The sequence below is a fragment of the Berghia stephanieae genome, chromosome 2 (genome assembly GCF_034508935.2).
Source record: "Berghia stephanieae isolate SIO BIC M18660-M18661 chromosome 2, UCSD_Bste_1.3, whole genome shotgun sequence".
In the NCBI taxonomy this organism is placed as follows: Eukaryota; Metazoa; Mollusca; class Gastropoda; order Nudibranchia; family Aeolidiidae; genus Berghia; species Berghia stephanieae.
The window spans coordinates 81,340,879-81,362,854 of NC_088361.1; the positions used below are offsets into that span (position 1 = coordinate 81,340,879).

Here is a 21,976-nt window from a genome sequence, read left to right on the forward strand (position 1 = left end):
GAGAGTTTATTATGGATAATAACGCTAAATGGACCGGCAAGGTCACCCGTGTTGTTGTCTGGGCTGGGTCTTCTGACCTCCAATGGTGGGCAGGAGGTCACTTGATGTGTCTTCCATTCCCACTATCTGAACAAGTCAGTGTATCTTCCTTTCTTGCTTTGTCTGGCACTTTTCGTACACACTTATTCAGATCTTTACATTGATGGTGTGCTTTTGGAATAAATCCTACTGTTCTCTATTTGAATTAGTCCCCCTTGTCTTACTTTTTTGTGTACTTTTACGTGCAATTCTATAGTTTTATGACTGTCCTATTTTCTTCCTGTTTCGTTGGCACTGATATGACCTAAATTTGGTGCGAGGGCTATAAAACCCCTAAAAACTAAACTGACATAATTGTTATAGACAATTGTAAAGACAGACGATATTAAAGAAGGCATTTTATTACATGTCCAGTAACGCCATCTTGAACAACAACAACAGAAAATTCCATTATATGAACAAATTTACAAGGTAACAACACACGGGACATAACTCTACGTCACTACGACACATACCATAACAACAATTAATTAAGCAGTTATTTCCCATTCATTACGTTCCTTCCTTTGAGATGAAACCTACTTTACTTCAAACAGTGAATTAAGTGTTCAATATTCACAAAAAGTAAACCAAGATGAGTACATTAGCATACTCAAATTAAAATGAACATAATAATAGTTAATGAAAACGTCATCGCACTTAATGACTAAATCTTTGAGGCGGTTTTACATATGTGCGGCTATGTGGTCTTGTGGTATGACATTCGCTTTCGGATCGGAAGGTCCTGGGTTCGAGCCTCGCTCGGCACATAGTTGAGTCCTTGGAGAAGGCTCTTTACTCACATTCTCTCACCGTACTCAGATTAAAATGAGTACCTGGCCGTTAACAGCGTTGTCTGTCGACAACTGCGTAACTATGCGTAAGGTATGTTTGATCTAGTGCGGGGCGGTCCTTGGCAAGCTTAAGGACCACGGTCCTACGGTCCTTGGGAAATGAAGACCGCAAGGACCGGTCTCTAGACCGGTCCGTTCATTCTTGAACCGTTAAAGACCGCTACACGATGAAAACCGTGGCCTACAGGAGTAAAACACACGGAGTAGTCACACTCATTTCAAATTGTAACCTAATTAGAGAAGAGGGGTGATGCCTTCTTTATTTGATCACCGTACTTCATTGTTACTTCGATAATTTAATAAAATTTGAAATTTATCCCCATTAACGGAGATAATGGCATCGCCCAAGGCGTTGATCGAGTTGTTCGTGGCGTTGATACACACACGCAACTCCTACCCCCCCCCCCCCCCCCCCACACACACACACACATTAGAGGGCAGCGAGCATTGAAGAGTAAGAGAGAGACGTGAAGTTATAATAAGAGGGGGTGGATGAGGTGATAAGAGGGGTCGATGGTGACTTTTCGCCAGATCTAACAAACTCAGCTACCCATTCATTGCTGAGTAGACAGGGATTCAGAAAAAAATCGACTGCACCCGGGATCGATCTCTGGCCCTTTGCGTATAAAGAGAGTGCTCTATCAACTGAGCTATCGGGGTCCCCAAATATTCTATTGGACCTTTTAAAAATACAGACGTTATAACTGGTTTTTTTGGACGGAAGAAACTAATGAAACTCATATTACTTGATTAGTTAAAACACCAAACGAAATTTTAATATTATTGTATTATTTTAAATGACAACAATGCGATAGAAAGGAGTGGCGACAAGAGATGGACAAAAGAAAACAAAAAATCAGACTTGCAACTTGCTAGGTTCGACACACACACACACACACACACACACACACACACACACATCTTTAGTAGTCACATACATTTCAAACAATAACCCATTAGAGAAGAGGGGTCATGCCTTCATCATAGATCATTGTCATTGCGATCATTATGGTGTAGTAAATTTTGAAATTTACCCCGTATAATGGAATCGTCCAAGGCGTGCGCCTCCTGTTCCCCCCATCTCACACACGAAAGGGCGGTTTGCGGAGTGGAGGGAGGTGGTCGTCTGCCTCTATGGTCGTCTGTGTCGTTTAGTGTATGGCAAAGGGGGGTGGGTGCGATTAATTAAGTGGGATGGGTGGTGATTGGTGGAAGATAGGCAAAGGACCGAGGCAACGAATCGCTGGGGAAGTAGTATGGCGCCAGACCGTTGAAAGGTGATAAGAAGTGAGGACCGCCGGCGGTCTTCCTCTTTGGGACTGGACCACGGTTCACAGCTAAAAGACCGTGGGACCGGTCCTCGGTCCGGTCCTCAGCGCGGCACTAGTTTGATCCACACCCCTTCTTCCACCAATCTGGTTGCTTTCGCACTTTTTGCCAGATTCTTGGCTCGAATCCATTATAATCTGCTCTTCAGCAATATCTTGTTGAGGGTTGACCTGCCCTAGAGAACTTTGGTGTTGCATCGGGTTTGACATGTATCTTAAGCTGATCATTACGAATACAACCCGATGATGATTGGAAAACGTTGTCATTCCTCTTCAGTGGGTGTTCTAGCTTCTGTTAAAGTTGTCAATGGTCAAGTCCACCTGCAGCTGGTGTATTCAAGCTCTCCCCAAAAGTGATGGTCCCGTCCTCGTCGCAAATATGCTCATAGATTATTGATATTATAGAGTTGTATAGTAGTCATTTTATTGCATGTCCACTAACGCCATCATGAAGACCAACAACAAATAAGTTCATATGTACTAGGAATTGAATAAACAAAGGCTTTCACTCTGAACAAGGTAATAATACATGAGACATAATTATGCCATTACTACACATACCAAAACAATTACGCAGTTATTTCCCATCTATTACAACCATTATAATTATAATATTATTATGAGGTCCTCCATGTGATATCGTGCTCTTGTTCTGGAATGATTTGTTTTGCCAGCGACCTGTCAGAGGTCTTGTGCGGAGATCAGATGGATTTCTCCTCGTTGTGAAATGATTTTTTTTTATTCCGTCATCTTTTGACGGTGTATTATGGGTAATTAAGCTAAATAGACGGGCAAAGTCACCCGATTTCTCATTTATTCCTATCATATTTCCCATGTCACGTTGCGTTCTGTTTTTGTCTGGAATGAGCTCTGGTTGGAATCTTTTGCTAAATAAGTAAATTGATAGTCGGTCTCCTTTTAAAGAAACAATTTGTATGAAACTTCCAGACAAAACAAACAAACAAACAAAAATCAGCTTACCTCGCCAGCTGATTTTCGGGATGGTTTCTTTTTTTCTATTTTGTTCGTCACATACTTTTTCAGAATTACCTTATACCAATGCCTAATCCCAAATTCGTCACGTTGATATTTGAAGGAAAACTGATCTGGAGCATGAATCCAAAACGTATCGTCCAGAGGTGAGTGTCTCCTATACATCACACCATGCCAATGCACAGACATGTTTTTTCGTTTTGTTTTGTTTTGTTTTTTTGTTTTTAACGCTTCAGGAGAACTACACCTTGGTTGCTGTTGTTGTTTTGTTTGTTGTTTTTTGTTGTTGTTTTTTTTTGTTTGTTTGTTTGTTTTTGTTTTGTTGTTTGTTTTTGCTTTTTTGTGTTTTTGAGAATTTACGTATGCAATGTTTATGCTTAATCTTTCCTTACTTTTTCTAAGAATTACAATGCAAGAGAATGTAGGTTTAGTCACGTAAAGATATACTAGGGGGGGGGGGGAGGGCGATAGCTCAGTTGGTAAATTACTCACAGAGACCGACAACGATCCCGGGTGATGTCGAGATTTTCCTCTGACCCTCTTGTCCATCCAGCAGTGATTGGGTCGCTGGGTCTGTTAGATCTGGCGGAAAGTACTTTGTGGTAGATTAAAATCCTATCGAAAGGGTAGCAATCAATTGTTACTGTCCAGTTCACGCTATGGAAACCAGGATAAACTCCGGCTCCGGGAACCTAATGGCCCCGAAGGACCACTGTGATATTCTGAAAACTATTCGATCTTTTTAAAAATCAGAATAGATCTACGGTAAGGAATTTGATTAAAATAAGAATAAAGGGAACATAACAAGAAAGGGGGGGGGGGGGGGGAGTGAGTTTTTAAGTCGCGTTATATCAACCTAAGTAATCATAGCGTTTGACAAAGGTACCAAGTGGCTTGTACTTATTTGCAGGTCTGTTGACTGTTGACCCGAATATAATAATAATGATAATAATAATAATAATAATAATAATAATAATAATAATAATAATAATAATAATAATAATAATAATAATAATAATAATAATAATAAATGGCATTTATATAGCGCTTTACCCCGTTATCACAGGCTCTAAGCGCTTTACAGTGATATAAAACGAAACATATTACAGTGAGACAAGTGTGAAGGAAACGTGATACGAATACAATTTAACAACAACAAAATATGAAAATCATATTGCAACATTATGACGTAAAAAGATAAAACTTTAAGCGAGATTTGAACGTTGTCAACGAATCCGAGCATCTCACGTGTGATGGGAGAGAGTTCCAAAAATGGGGGGGCCGAAAATTGAAAAGATTGTTCACCTATTTTACGCAATGGCTTGGGTTTGACAAGGATTGATTGGTCATTGCTTGACCTCAAGTTTCTATTGAGGACATAATATATGTTTAGAAGGTCTTTAATATAGGAGGGACTGTTCGTGCTCAGGGATTTGTAGACAACAGTACAAATCTTATAGGCAACTCTTTTTTTCCATAGGAAGCCAGTGTAACTCACGGAGACGAAGAGTTGCTGACGGGTATTTTTTGTTATTGCGTACAATGAGCCTGGCTGCGTTATTTTGAGCAACCTGAAGTTTGCTAATTTTGTCTTTAGCTAAATTCGCCCAAAGGGAGTTACAATAGTCCAATTTAGATAAAACAAGGGAATTAATTAAAAGTTCTGCTATATGCTTCGGTAGTAAATTACGAATTTTGCTTATTTTTTTTTCATTTCTATGTACATAGATTGTATGGTGTTATTCACGTGGCTTGTCATGGAAAGATCTTTATCAATGATGATGCCAAGGTTTTTTGCTTTATTTGAAAATTCTATTGTGCTATTTCCGAGAGTAATAGATGATTTATTTGCCTGTTTAAGGATACTCGGCCTTCCACACATTAAAATCTCAGTTTTACTATCATTTAATTTTAACTTATTGTGGTACATCCAAGATTTAATCTCATTAAAACAGCTCGTAATTCGTTGTATTAAGAACTGTAAATTACTAAGGGGTGCTGAATCATATATTTGTGTATCATCTGCATAAAAATGATAACTCAGATTGAATCTGAATATCACACTAGAAAGGGGCTGCATATTTACAGTAAAAAGGAAAGGGCCAAGAAAAGAGCCGTGTGGCACTCCAAAATTTAGTAAAATATGGCAGATAAGTCTCGACGTCACACTGTATACTCTTCCAGTTCCAAACTCCTTTGAAGTGTGTACTTAACCAGTCCTTCCGAGGACTCATAATGAATAAGAAGGTTTCATATTTAATCATAAGGTGGTGTAACTTTTTTATGTAGCAGGATGTTAAGGGTAGGAAAAAAAGCGAGGATGACTGTTCTTTATTGACGACCACCATATACTATAAAATAAGATGCCATCACTCTCAAACAAGAAGATCAATTACACAAGGTATGTTTCCAGTCATCCGGAAGAGTGGTTTTACACTTTCAATGAGATTGGAAGCAGTTTTTGTGTTTGGGTTTGTTTGTTTTGTTTTTCTGTCTTTTGGCTTTTTAAATTTATTTTTGCTGTTTTTGTTTTGGGTTGGGGTTTTTTGGGGTTTTTTTTTTTTTTTTTTGTCGTTTTCTTTTTTTTTGCTGGGGATTTTTTTAAAAATTAGTTTAGGTTTTGTTTATTTGTTTTGTGTGCGTTTTGTTTGGGGAGGGGGGGGGTATTTTTTTTTTTAAATTGTGTTCCCTATTGTTATGAGTTCATTGTTGTAATGGAAACCCATTGCAGCATTGTTAAAGTATTTTTTTTTTTAGACAACGGGACTTTTAATTCAGATTAGATATTGTAGTGGACAAAGGTGGTCAGCATATCACACTTATTTTGAGAACTGGCCATTTCTCTACTGTTAACTGCTTTCTTACAATATACATAAACCCGTTCTCCTTGGTTCCTTTATGAAAGGACCATAAGTATTGCTAGGACTTCTAATCTAATATGATGACTACTGTTAATTGTATTTGTTGTACTGACTAGGTATGAATGATAAAATTATGTAAACATTACACAAAGCATTTCCAATTATTCACCCTGCTTTACATGTTTCACGATGTTTTATTTATTACCCGTAAAAGACCGTATAGAAGAAAATCCCATTGCATATCGTGCAAGACACTTGTTTTGGAGTTATTTTGAACCAGCAGCTGTCAATATTCGTCACTGTCTAAAGCGGTGCTATCAGTGCCTTACCAAAACTATAACTATAACGTAAAAATGTTATCATTGTAGCCTATCCGGTCACCGACCACGCTCAACATCGCTTGATTGCGTGCAGCTTAGATCTGAGCATCCGAGGCCACAACACCAACAACAAAAAGGAAAGAAAAGAATTTTGATTGTCTGTGGTCTCCATAGCAATAGCATTGATTGACTTGACTTTGACTTAAAGCCCCCCGCTTTCGATGTTATCCCACTTCGCAGCTTCATCCGTTTCTCGAATGATTCTCAGTTTCGTGCTTTGTTTTCTCTGATGTTTGATAGCTCTGCCAGTGATGTAAATCTGACTTCGTTGATAACATTGAATCCCAACAACTTTTAACAGGTTTTTTTTTCTGGTTACATTATCACGAGGTGATATTCAACAAAACTCATTTAAACGGAGAGTTATGACAATGATAGACTTGACTTTAATGCATAAAAATGCTGAAACAATAACTGCTTTCCAAAATATGTTGATAAGAACCCCATGCAAGGCCGACTAGAGTATTATAGTAGGGCTATGACCCCATGTCATGAAGTACATGTACAGTTCTCATAGCCTACGACGAATGAGAAATGTTTTTGTTTGTTTTTATGATGTTTATGATCAACAAGTTTATGATGAAAATTAATAATGCACCAACTTGACCTCTCGTTTGTATTAATGATGTTCTGTATTTGCATCAAGTTGATCTTTCCTTGTGTATTAACTATCTGATGAAAAGTGAATTAAAGGTCTTTAAACCTATGTAACCCTTAACAATTATTATTATGATCTTTGTGCACAGGTCTGTTAACCTAGTAACTAGGTTTTAACATTGTTGTAATGGGCAATATTTTGCTTTCCTTTGAGAGTATTTCCATTACAATAATGAGCCGTTTGGACTGACAGATCTGCAAATAAGAACTCAAACAATGATACATTTTAATCGTCAATTTAATACGGAAAATTGGCGTTCACATTTGAAATAAGGTAGGTAGGAAGCCTACGTGAGAGTGTCTGCTTGGTTGGAGGGTTACCGTAGTAACAGGCGAATCTGATTTATTCATAGAATATTTCTAAATTTGCTTTGATTTAAGTTATACAAGATTTAGTGGATTCATAAGTTATGCGAAATATTCTTGATTTCACTTTTGCCTCAAATTTTGTAAAGAAATGGACATCATTTGACTGAAATCAGAAAACAAAAAACAAAAACAAAACAATTTTTTGACACTTTAAAAAAATTCTGTTTGGTATGTTTTTACGATCCACTGACCATCTGGCAATAGAATTACAACAACCAATGAAAACCACGGATAAGGCGATCACTCATAGGCGGAATAACTCTCGGGACGGAATTTAAACTTTTGTCGTCATTTGGCGTTTGGTTAGCTTAGCTACGTGTTTTCGTCCTCTGTCAAGAAGAAATTATCTTTTCAAATTTAAAAGTTATTCCAACAGAACTCACAATGGGGAACGACAGAATAATTGCTCACAAATTGCCGAAGGAGAAGATGGCAGTCTTACAGAAACAGATTTACTATTCTGAGAAATATACCGATGAAGATTATGAGTACAGGTAATGTTTTGTTTTTGTTCGTGGGCCGTGGGCGACTTCATTTTCATCCAACTTGGCGCTCATCGCCGTCATAGTCATATTCATAAAGGCATAGGCAATATATTTTACTGTTTGTTTGTTTTTTCACTTTTTGAAAACTAACTTCATCTGAAACTGATGAATAGCTTGCTTATATAATTGTGATGTCGGCCTCACAGCCACAGTCAGTTCCATTGTTTTGTTTCCATTGCCTTAGCCTTAGCCCTCTCCCTCTCGGTCGGTTTCAATCAAATGGAAATGCGAGTCGCATGGGCATGGGGCGATCCAAGTATCCAAGTAAAAATAAAAATGAAAAAGCTGGTGTATTTAGGCAGTTTAGCAGCAGCAGTGGCAGTCAAATTGTGACCCAACTCGCCCATAGGAAAGTTGTGACTGGAAATTGCCGTTCGCGTTTTGGGGCTGGGGGGTTCAATTTTTAGTGTATTCATGATTCATACAATCATGAAAAATATTTAGTTTGAGCTTTCGAGCATCGATAAGGATGTGATGTGTGGATCTAATTAAATTGGCGCTGTTTATCTCTTTCCTTTCTTATACTACTGCACTCATTTATTTTAAAAAGTCATGTCTGTGGTTTGTCTAAAATTTTCAGTCAATTTTTTGTACAGCTCATTTACAGGTCTATTAACCCTCTCGTGTTCAGATTCTTTTTGGGGGAGTAGATAATGAGTTCCCTATATGGCCATGTCAATCATGTAGACATCCTTTGATGATATAAGCCTACTCTTTGATATCTGGAGTCGCCTTTTCGTTTTCTACGGTCACTCATGGCTAAACTCCGCCCAGAAACGATTTCATAGGTCCGTCCATCACCAAATTTCAAACTTTTGTTCTCGTGAGTTCTTAAGTTTTTTTGACCGAAGAACGATTGGCTACTGAGCATCTTGACCCTTCAACGATTGGTCGTTCTGGCAGCTCACGTGTCAACAGCCGTCAACAATGAATTGAATCATTGTGGATGCAGTGGAAGATGGCCATGGAATAGTTGCGTCACATCGCCACGTTGTTGAATAAATTATCCAGGCATGGTCGATAGGTAAAAAAGCCAAATTATGTTCTAGTTACATTTGAAACAAACAAAGTATATCACTGATCTCGTCTCTTTGAGATATAAAGAATGATATAAAAATCAAGAAAATCGGCCGATAAATAAAAAAGTTGCTAAAAAAAGCTAAAATAAACAAAAGCAATTTTTAAAATCAAATTTATTCGTAAAACAGTTGGTTTTCAACCGATTTTTATGAAACAAAGACCAATGTACTTCTTTTTTCAAGCTGATTTCAGCAATGTGACTTTCAAATTCCTCAGAATTATATTTTTTACTTTTAGATTTTAGCTTTTAGGCCTACTCCATAAGGTTTATATTCCTTGCATAACAATAGCGTAATACATTGACGGGGAGAAGCGTCTTTGTTTCGGCCAGCTGGATAGATAGCCTGTGATTGGTTGAAGACTTTGAGATGCTTGATTCACAATTCTACACGAACGGACCCCGGCGGTCTATCAAAGAGGTGTAACAAATTTATTTACCGACTATTTTTCTTGGTGCTAAAATTACAAAGTAATAATTTCGCATCAGAAAAAATAACTCTGAAGTTCCTATCTCTTTATTACAATAAAATTGATACCTCGAATGACAAAATCGACCCACAAATAAGGGAGTTATAAATTATTCATAATATTTTTAAAAGTTTACAATAATTGTCTTCAAAGTCATTTTTCATCACCAAAGTCGTAATTTTTTACCGATTTTTACCAAACAAAGTGCAATGTCAATTATTTTTACCCGCAAATAAAATAGGATTTAAATCGCAATTTCTGAAACATATTTTCTTTTCTGTCGGCAAATTTATAAAAATCAAAGCTGAAAACACCCTGCGGCAGTGACAGGGCCTGTCATTTCCTTCACAACGATTGGATTTTACTTACTGAGGCCAGTCTTGGCTACCCCGCCCATGAATATTATGTCGTTGTCGGTTTTTGTCGGGTTGAATCTTAAAGAGTTAACGGTAGTTCATGGATCACTTTTGAGGCAAACCTCTTCAGACACTCGGACATTTCGATTGAAATAGTTTTTATGCACCTCCGTTGGTGGTGTATAAAAATGCACTGTTTTTATGCACCTCCGTTGGCAGTGCTGGTTAATTAACGAAAATGTTGCTGCTTGAAGCTTGATGGAAAAAATAACGACGATAAGACGTAAAATTTGATACCTTATTTGTTTCTCTACGACTAACAGTTCCAGAGTTATTTATATTTTTCTGTTGAATTTTTTGGTCAATTTTACAGAGAGAATCTGTGATCTCACTGCTGCCTCAAAACCAGCATCTCGCAGCGATTGGGAAAGCTTGAGTTTTGCAGTCAACATGGCCCACTTATATTGTTTTCAGTAATTTTGTTTCAATTCCTAAATGGCAAGTGTTGGGTATCATGTATGGAATGTATGGAAAAAATGAAAGTTAAATGAAAATGGAAAAAAATGTGAGGTTTTTTTTGTCCTAAAAAGTGGGGTTGGTGACGGGTAAAATAAAATAATGAGCGAGTGTATCAATTTTGATGAAATTTGGCAGAGATGTTCTTCAATTAATTGTCTATCGATGTATGGAGTATAATTAAAATGTATCCATAATTTTAAAAGTTCTTGTAATTCAAAAATTGATATTTTTTAAATTTTATTAGCTTTCTGAGAAATACAATCAGGAAGTAAGAATGAAATACACAGTTAGAAAGCTTATTATAAAGCTTTTGTGCCCTTTAAAATGATACCAAAATTAGTCACATAGGTTCACAAATAACGCCATGGTGACCAAAACAGTAAAGGGCCAAAAATAAATTTCCACAAAGCGAGTTTCACCTTTCAGTGAGCCTATCGGCAGCCACTGGATTGGAGTTTTCAAAGTGCCTAGGGCCTAGAAATAGATTACCCCTTTGTAAAGAAGTACGAATCAAAGTTTGACAATAAATATTGATAAAATTAATTAACACACCGTTTTTATGTACCGCCGTTGGGGTGTACACGCGCGGTGTGGAAATAGACCCACAGAAAAGAGAGGCTTCTTACCTTATTTTCGGTGAATAGACTCATGTACGCTATGAGTTTTAGATAGTTTTAGATTGTAGTTTAGCACGCTGCTTAGTGAATACTGATGAACATTAAAAAAAACTTTTGGTCTTCAATCTTTTTTCCACATTCCTTAAAAGTAAGATTTATGTTTAAAAAATAAATAAGCATCTGAAACTGTTAAACTGAACTTATTTTAAAACTTTCCTATCCAGGCATGTGATGGTCCCAAAAGAACTTGCTAAACTTGTCCCCAAAACACATCTGATGTCTGAAAGTGAGTGGAGAAGTATTGGTGTTCAGCAGAGTCAAGGATGGATTCACTTTATGAAACACGACCCTGGTATGTTTTAGTAAAAAGTAATGATATACACATTTACGATTTTCTAATATTCACACTTTCCAGAGTGTGAAAGAGGAAAAAGGGACGTCCGAAGACTGGATGGTGGAAAGGGTAAAGGACGATATGATAGAACTGGGTCTGGAAGAAGATGATGCAATGAACTGAGATGTGTAGAGATGTGGCATTCATGTTTTGCAACCCTGTAAAAGATTGCGGGATAAGCTGAAAGAATAAGAAGACACTTTCCAGAGTGTAATGTCAAAAAATTTTCAATACTTGAACTAGTGATAACCATTTAACTCCCATAGTGGACAGGGAGGTACATATTGTCTTCTATCCCCTTATATCTGTTTTCCAACATGCTTTCTGTCTTTGTCTTGGAATGAGATTACTTGGTTTTTTTCCTGGCCTTGGGCGGAGTCCTGGCTGGGTGGGAAACAGTCAAATGCATAGTTATTGTTTCGGGAGATGATATTTTTTTCCTTGTAAATCATCTCTCTGTTGTGTATTATTATATTTGTTATTTTCAATGTATAATGTAAGCATTTGAGTGTATTCCTCTTTGTTGGATTTTGTTCTTGTGTCCGGTTGAGTCTTATAGGTGATCTCAAACTAAGTGCATTGGTGGTATACTCTTGGAATTTACATCTGATCCCTATTTGTTCCCAGTTCCCCTTTGTCTTACTTTCTCTTGGGTGCTTTAATTGTAATTCTAGAACTTTTTACTATCCCATTTTCTTCCGTTTTTACTGGCGCTGATATAACCTAAATGTGTTGCAAGCGCTGTAAAACCCTTAAAACAAACAAACAAAAACTAAACAATTTAAATGTTTCTTTGAATAGTTTTAGTAAATTATATGATACCTGACATAATTTTTAAAAAGTGTATGGGGTGTAAACGCACGGCGTAGAAATAAACCCACAGTAAAAAGAGGCTTCTTAACTTATTTTCGGTGAATAGACTGAAGATTGAAGAATTGAAGGTCATACTATAAGTATAAGATATTAGTTTTAAAAAGCGTCCATGTCAATAGCTTGATAGGCATAGCAAGAGTTTGAGGAACCATAAATTTTTAATATATTTTTTTTATTACTAATTGCAATGCAACCTCGGATAGCAACATTGACCTCTGGTCTCAATAAAAAATTTTTTTTTGCCATATAATATTATTAGTAATAATAACCCTATAATAGCGACATTAACCCTGTTTAGTGACATCAATATAGTGATTATCAGCATTTGACACAGACACTTGATACCACTTATAGGCATTATCGTTTCCGACCAATGTCATCTCCTACTTCTTTTCATTTCACACACACACTTCCTCGGCTCTCAGGGCCCCATACAGTTTGGTCTGCAGATGTGTGGTATCAGGCCGAAAATCCTCTCTTGCTGTTGCCTTTATTTGGCAGGTCTGAGTATATGGTGGACATCTGCACTCTTAGACAATAAAAAGCGTACTCATAGGCCAGATCACTTTGCAATTGACTGACGAGTACACCTGTTTCCTCTTTTACTAATGAACTCGTTTCATCACTGTTGCCATCGGGTATTTAGAAAATTTGCGTTATCCAAAATTGGCCATCAAAACCATTGAGTTTTTCAGAGGGGGAAAAATGTTTGTTCTCTTGGCGACTTTTTAATATCAAAGTTGACCATGAGGATCTCTGCAGTCTTGGCACAGTCGACTGTGTTGCCGATCACTGACGAATCAAGATGTGTTCCATTGTATTATTAAAATGCCATTTAATAAAACAGCTGCATTCATGTCAGTCCCAAGCCCAGGTGAACAACAGAGGGAAAATAGCATTCAAGCACTGTTTACGGTAAAATAAATGACAATACACATCAGAGAGTGTAAGCGTATCTGGTAAACCCTTTATCAACAGGGATAATACACATTCTTTTCACAAGCACTGATTTGCGCATCATTTTTATCATGGGTCTCACTGGACTACCACTCATAACGACATAATGTCCAGGCGGGTGGTTGGATGGGAGCATCACCCTTGAATCATATACCTATGATGTTCGCATGGGTGTACGATCCGATAGTGATGTCGTTTCTTCTTCTCTTTACTAGCCTATCCTGCTTCTTTGGTTTGTGATTGTATTTTTGACAGGGGATATTTTTTTTCCTGTAAATCCTCTGCCTGTTTGTTCTTGGTTATTTATAATTTAGCTTATGATATCTTTAGGTTATGATTTTGATTGACATTTGTACTATTTTTGTTAGATTGCTTGTTTTTTTGTTTCAGCGGTCTCTCATATAACCTCAATTGTGTTGGAAGAGACCTAAAGCAACAAACAAACATAATGTCCAGTCCTGGGCGATGTGGTTATCCAGGGATTGCACTGTACATAATAAGATCGGGACCAGAGGTCAATGTTATTATTCAGAGGTGTCGTTATTCAGAGGTTGTGCGGCTATGTGGTCTAGTGGTATGACACTCGCTTTCGGATCAGAAGGTCCTGGGTTCGAGCCTCGCTCTGCGCATAGTTGAGCCCTTGGAAAAGGTTCTTTACTCACATTCTCATCGTACTCAGGTGTAAAATGAGTACCTGGCCGTTAACTACATTGTTCCTGTCCAAAAAAAAATTGTAATATCGCCTAACAGGCATCATGTCTCGTGTTACGTGTTGCCTTTGGTTAGGGACCCCTTGTAAAGCTCTTTGAGCATGTTTAGTGGGTATTGCTCTATATAAAAGCTCAAAGCTCAATTATTTTTTTTATCCAGAGGTTGCACCATATATTTACATACCTGCCAACAAGTACGATTTCCCGTATTTTAGTACAATTTTTGAACCCAAATATGCGGTTACGATTGCAAAGGATTTAGTACGATTTTTTTTTTTTAATATGCTATGTGAATGAATGATGTTGTTACATTTGATGCACACATGTTGTACACCAACTGATGCATCACATTTAGCACAATAGTTTTGTCATTTCAGTTATATGATGCAGGTGTTTTCACCAATATTTTTCTCATACATTTTTGAGGATTTGCATATGATTATGCATATAAGTTTAGTTTATAATTTAAATAGTCTCAGACCACATTTAAGCTTTTGTGAAAATTAAATTGAACTAACATCTTTTGCTAATAAGCTTAAACATAAATGGATTATCTCCCTTTATAATTACTTAGGGACGGGATTTGATTCAATTTTTTTTTTTAATTTGTCTTTGCATGTTACATACTTGCGAATTTCCCATCATTTGACCAAAGTAATAGTATGTAGTAGTAAAAGTAGTAGTGAATGCTCAAAAAGAAAATGGAGAGAGAGATGGATCATTAGATAACATATATGGAAAATATCTTGCTACAGTTTCAAAATGTCATCTATTGAATTGAGAACCACTCTCCCACATATTTTATCTCAGATCCTACTCATAACTAATGTACTGGGCCAGCAGTTATCACCATCACAACTTCATTTGGTACATCAGCATCAGCATCTCTTAGCATCACCACTTCTACAACCGCCATCACAGCATTGTCACTGCCACAACAACCACATCACTTCTACCACCACCGCTTCATCATCACCACCACCACTAGAGCACCTTCGCTACAACGACCACTTCTTCTGCTGACACTAGCATCAATACTACTATCATGTTTTGGGTCTTTTGGTCATTTCTTTGAATGTTTCGAAAGCAATTTCTTTAGATATTGCAATTTCTGAACCTTATACTAATTTAAAATGGTCAGTAAGTTTTAGTTTCTCGATAAATCGATAATTTTGTAATCACTAGAGATTGCTTGACTGATGATCAGAGTTTATTTTGATTTGGGTTTGGTGTTAACTTTTATATAAATTTTTGTATAGTGCACACTTTTTTTCCACATGTGCAGACAGAATACACTTTTCATCCTGTGAAGGTTGGCAGGTCTGTATATAGCTAAACTTTGAAGCAAATGAGATTGGACACACCACAATAAACACGCATTTAGAGGTACCCAATTGCCATTATCACAGCATACTTTTGATGCGTTTTTAGTCTCCTAGTATATGTCAGGGTTTTTTAAATCGGTTTTGTGATTTTAATCTTTCTCTTCTTGTGGTTGTCAGCTCAGCATATTTATATTGGATTTCATAACAAAGGCTTTTAGTTTTTAATCCAGTCCTGCCAACTATAATTTTGTCTGGAAATTCCTGATATCTGCCCTTCACTACCTCCATGGTTATCATTATCTTATTTACTTTCTGGTTTGTCCCCCCCCCCCCCCCCCCCCCCCCCCAAAAAAAAAAATTCCTCAAATTTTCTCTGAAAAGTTGGCAAGTCTATAAATGTCTTTGTAATGGTCAAGACTGATATTTGAATCACTTGGTATTTTGTGATTAAAAAGAAAAAATCACGCTTTTTGTGGGTGATCTTGGGAGTTTTTGAAAATAGTATGATCCTGTTTTATTGTGATTATGGCTTGATTCAGCTGAATTTTGCACCCGTTCCCTCAAGATAAATACAATATATTACGGGAGTGATAATTTTGTGCAGGCTTTGAATGTAATGGGGTTGAGTGATTGGAAGTGGGGTCATTTTTATTAATTTTTGTATACCCGTCACTGTTCTCCATCACTAAATATTTGATTTTATTTTATTACAGAGCCCCATGTTTTGTTGTTCCGGAGAAGGATTTCATAGGTTTACAAGATCAGAATATAAGCCATCATCGCTCTTTCCCATTACGGATTACTTATCATTGGACTGGACTTCAATCATTGTTGATCATTCATCTCTTCCTTCTCCATTCTACAATTTGTAAATAGTTCCTCATCCCATTTGTACATTAACTATACAAGTACATAATAATATGCTGCCAGCCTGGATGTAACCACTTTTTAAAAATATTTCAATTTAGAAATGGTTCATTATTAATAGTTTTGATCACTATATGTCTTGTTTTTTTTTATTTCCTCATGTTTTTTGTTTTTTTAAAACATTTTTTCCCCTTATAGTTTTAAGCCACTGTGTTCTTTCCTTTTTTATTAATTGATGAATTGTCAACATTCATTAAGTTGTAGTTACTTTTTTTCCAATGTTGAAATTGCATTTATTATATGAATACAAGTATATTACATATGGTAAAAGACTTCGATAGTTGAAATATGGTTGCATTGGCAATAAAGTTGTTTCAATTTGTTTTATAAATGCCGCTTTCTGTGTTTTTTTGAGTGGGGGGGGGGGGGGGGGGGGGGGGGGGGGGGGTTAAAATAAGTGTATTGAAAAGGTGGGGTTTTTTTTTCTTTCAAATTCACTGTCTCTGTGCCCCTTACTTTGGCTTTCACTTTCTGGTATCTTTGATGAAGATTCTTTAGCTGGGGTCTTTGGGAAAATTGTAATAGTCGGATGTGAGCATTTGAAAAAAAAAATTATATTTCATTTCTTTGTATGTTGGGATCCTTTTACAACGAGGATCCCATGTCAGCGCTTGGTTGTGTCAGTCCTGGGCACACTTTGTGGCTTGTTTCTTAAATTACTGTTGACTTCCCATAGTGGGTGGGAAGCTCACACTTGCTAACCTCTAAACCCGTATACAAAGTTGCCAATTTCCTTATGTTTACGGAATTCAGTATGCTATGAACCTTCAGTATATTTTCCAATCACCTGCTAAACGGTGGAAACAGTACATAGTCTTTTTACTCAGAAAGAGGTCAGTTAATGTCTTTGCATTAAATGTCTTTGCATTAAATGTTTGCCTCCAGCCTATATCTAATTTCCTTTTCCAGGTGGCTTTCCGTCTGTCTTGGAACACATATTTATAGGCTGGGGGGAATATTGGTCCCTGCTTATAGCAGACTATTTCTTCATCCGACTACAACCTTGCTGTCTGGGTGGGGATCCTGACCTCCCATAGCGGGCAGGGAGGTACATACTGTGTCTTCTATCCCCTTATATCTGTTTTCCAACATGCTTTCTATCTTTGTCTTGGAATGAAATTACTTGTTTTTTTTCCTGGCCCTTGTCGGAGTCCTGGCTGGGAGGGAAACAGTCAAATGCATAGTTATTGTTTTGGGAGATGATATTTTTTTCCTTGTAAATCATCTCTCTGTTATGTATTATTGTATGTGTTATTTTAAATGTATAATGTAAGTATTTGAGTGTGTTCCTCTTTGTTGGATTTTGTGCTTGTCTGGATAAGACTTATAGGTGACCTCAAACTAAGTACATTGGTGGTATGCTCTTGGAATATACATCTGATCCCTATTTGTTCCCAGTTTCCCTTTGTCTTACTTTCTTTTGAGTGCTTTAATTGTAATTCTAGAACTTTTTACTGGCGCTGATATAACCTAAATGTGTTGCAAGCGCCGTAAAACCCTTAAAAACAAAACAAAACAAAACAACCTTGCTGTTCAATCTTCCTAAATCATTTTCCTCTTTAATGTGACTGTCTTTATTTTGGAATGATGGCATTTGGTTTCATCTGGAGTCTTTTGAAGAGGGAAACAGATGGATTTATAGTTTTATGTCTTGCTATGTAAATCATTCTGTCCAGTGTCAGTAGAAGCTGGAATCCCATAGGGCTCAATCCTTAGACCTTCTTTTATGTTGTATTAATATATTTATATACAGTGGAATCCTCATAAAGTCAACACTTCTTGTTGGTCCCATTTTTCTGTTCTTTATCTAAGTTTGAATCCAGTGTCAGTAGAAGCTGGCATCCCACAGGGCTCAATCCTTGGGCCTTCTTTTATGTTATATTAATATAATTATATACAGTGGAATCTGCATTAAGTCAACACTTCTTGTTAGTGTTAGTCTTTTCTGTTCTTTATCTAAGTGTGTTCCATTTATAATGCAGTTTTCGTGGGGTTTTTAAAGTCACCAAAGTTTCTGCAATGACGGTGTTGGCTTTAATACGGATTCCGCTGGAAATAAGTGTGTAGTTCTGCTTGGAGTCCCACCAAATTAGGGGTGGGCAGGAGGTTATGCTGTCTTCCATCCCCTTATATCTATTTTCCGAGTTGCTTTCGGTCTTTACCTTGGAGTGAGATTGCTTGGTTTTGTCCTTACCCTGGCTGAGAGGGAAACAGTCAAATGTATAATAGTTTTAGTTAGGTTTGGGAGATGATATTTTTTCCTTAGTATATCATGTTATTATTGTTATTCACTGGATTATGATTTGTAACATTTGAGTGTATTTCTATCAGCGGGGACCTGTGCTTGTGTATGGATGAGACTTTTAGGTGATCTCAAACCAAGTACAATGAAATTCGGGACATAACAGGGATAGTGGGACTAGCAAAACATCCCCACTGTAGCCGAGTCCCGCTATATCCATGCATATGGAATTTGAAGCGAAGCAATACTGGGGAAATGTTTCTTTTTTAAACACAAAGACCACATTTCGAGTTATCTCCCTTGGTAAATAAATCAGATGACGTGACTTGACTTCCATTCCCCCTCTTCCACTTACTTCAGGACACAAGGCGGGTCGGAACAATGCAACGGTTAACTCTTACCTTCTTCCTTTCCTCTGCTTTCCACCCATTCCAACTGTGCCATTGACAGCAACTAAATGCACTTCAAAACTCGATTAGCGCATAATCTTACCCTCAGACTTCACAGAGAGCTCTTCACTATCTCACTTCTCATTAGGCATAGTTACCTGATCAGTCACGAGACACACATCCCTCACTCTAACTCACATACTACTTCGAAGTGTATCAACCTGTTGATCGCTCAGTCACGCAACTCTCTTACTAGCCTTTTATTGCGTCGACATGGGTGCTCAGAGAAACATCAATAGTCCACACAATAACTGCAATTCTCCCACTTCATCTCCGTACCCTATACGTAAGTAAGCTATCTGTGTCATGTGTGCCTTCCTCTTTTCTTCTTGAATACGTAGTTTTTTTTCTGTAAAAATTTCTAGAATTACAATTAAATCACCCAAGAAAAAGTAAGACATAGGGGAACTAGATCAGATGTAGATTCCAAGAGCATACCACCAATGTACTTAGTTTGAGATCACCTTTGTCTCATCCGGACACTAGCACAAAATCCAACAAAGAGGAATACACTCAAATGCTTACATTATACATTAAGAATAACAAATATAATAATACATAACAGAGATGATTTACAAGGAACAAAATATCATCTCCCAAAACAATAACTATGCATTTGACTGTTTCCCTCCCAACTAGGACTCCGGCTAGGGCCAGGACAAAACCAAGTTTTGTTTTGTTTTTGTTTTTAAGGGTTTTACGGCACTTGCAACACATTTAGGTTATATCAGCGCCAGTGAAATGGAAGAAAATGGGATAGTAAAAATTTCTAGAATTACAGTTAAAGCACCCAAGAAAAAGTAAGACAGAGGGGAACTGGGAACAAATAGGGATCAGATGTAGATTCCAAGAGCATACCACCAATGTACTTAGTTTGAGATCACCTATAAGTCTCATCCGGACACAAGCACAAAATCCAACAAAGAGGAATACACTCAAATGCTTACATTCTACATTGAAAATAACAATGTAATAATACATAACAGAGAGATGATTTACAAGGAACAAAATATCATCTCCCAAAACAATAACTATGCATTTGACTGTTTCCCTCCCAACTAGGACTCCGGCTAGGGCCAGGACAAAACCAAGTTTTGTTTTGTTTTTGTTTTAAGGGTTTTACGGCACTTGCAACACATTTAGGTTATATCAGCGCCAGTGAAAAGGAAGAAAATGGGATAGTAAAAATTTCTAGAATTACAGTTAAAGCACCCAAGAAAAAGTAAGACAGAGGGGAACTGGGAACAAATAGGGATCAGATGTAGATTCCAAGAGCATACCACCAATGTACTTAGTTTGAGATCACCTATAAGTCTCATCCGGACACAAGCACAAAATCCAACAAAGAGGAATACACTCAAATGCTTACATTCTACATTGAAAATAACAATGTAATAATACATAACAGAGAGATGATTTACAAGGGAAAAAAATATCATCTCTCAAAAAAATAACTATATGCATTCGACTGTTTCCCTCCAAGCCAGGACTCCGATCAGGTCCAGGACAAAACCAAGTAATATCATTCCAAGACAAAGACAGAAAGCATGTTGGAAAACAGATATAAGGGGATAGAAGACACAGTATGTACCCCCTGCCCACTATGGGAGGTCAGGAATCTCACCAAGTAAATAAAACATAATACTATACAGTACATAACAGAGAGATGATTTACAAAGGAAAAAAATATCTCCCAAAACTCTAAACATTTGACTGTTTCCCTCCCAGCCAGGGCCTGGACAAAACCCAAGTAATCTCATTCCAAGACAAAGACAGAGAGCATGTTGGAAAACAGATAGAGGGAGATAGAAGACACAGTAAGTACCTCCCTGCCCACTATGGCATGGGGGGAGGTCAGGAACCCCACCCAGATTCATCATGAATAAGACAATTCAAATATTTCATGGATATCAAAAGTTAGCCTTTATTAAAGAAAAATCAAAATATATTTAGAAATAAAATAATACTAATAAAAAAAAAAAAAAAAATAAAATAATACTAATTCTTTATTTTTGTTTTAGGGGTTTTATGGCACTGGCGACACTTGTAGATCATTTAAACTCCGTAAAAAGGAAGATGATTGGTGGAAAGTTGTAGATGATTCAATGATAATTCCATCAAAGTGCCTATTTTGTCATTATATTATTATCTAAAAGTCCCATTCAGGCTGAAACAATGGATCCCACTTTGAAATGACATGGCGGTTTTTTGAGAAAAAAAAATCCCAAATTTTGCAAGCTAAAAACAGGAAAATTTGCAAAAGATTTACGATTAATTTTCCTAAAAACCCATAATTAGTTCATGAAAGAGAAAGGTATTTGTTGGTTTTTAAGGGTTTCACGGCGCTTGCAACAAATGTAAGGTCATATCAGCGCCAGTAAAAAGGAAGAAAATGGGATCTAGTAAAAAGTTCTAGGATTACAATTAAAGTACCCAAGAAAAAGGAAGAACACGCTATCGGCGTACTTATTTTGAGATTATCTTAATGTTTCGTCGTGACACAAGCACAGGTCCCCCAGTGATGATAATGACAATTTGTCAAAAAGGAGGAAAATCTACCGGCCCGTCAGTCAAGCCCAAATCTAATGCAAATATAACATAGCTATTTATAGTTATTTAATATATTATTAGTCCTTAAGCACTTCTGATCATTAGACACATCCTGACCTTTTGCAAATATAATTTATTTCCAATTAAACATTTTAGAGGCCTATAATGTCGCCCACTATGTCAAGAGATTATGATAAACTTTTGGCCAAAAGACCAGGAAGTATTTGTCTATATTATTGCAACCTTGTGATGATGCAGCTTATAAATAAGAATCTTTAATCAATTGCAAAACATAGTCCATATATACAAAGCAAATTTAAATTATCCTTTAAATACAATCATTTCTTAAATCGATCAGCCTAACTTACTGTTACATAATTATCTTTCTATTACCAAAGTTTCAAAGTTTATTCAATCTTAGGCTTTCGCCAATAAATCAACAAT

General features: G+C 36.9%; 1 protein-coding gene across 1 annotated transcript; it reads left to right on the top strand.

Moving 5' to 3' along the window:
- Window positions 1-7,767: 7,767 nt before the first annotated feature.
- LOC144965638 (cyclin-dependent kinases regulatory subunit-like) lies at window positions 7,768-16,622 on the top strand. The gene is made up of 3 exons (XM_078901191.1): window positions 7,768-8,014; window positions 11,330-11,457; window positions 16,078-16,622. The coding sequence occupies exons 1-3, from the start codon at window positions 7,905-7,907 to the stop codon at window positions 16,113-16,115; spliced, it is 276 nt and encodes a 91-aa protein (XP_078757317.1). The 5' UTR covers window positions 7,768-7,904; the 3' UTR covers window positions 16,116-16,622.
- The last annotated feature ends 5,354 nt before the right edge of the window (window positions 16,623-21,976 follow it).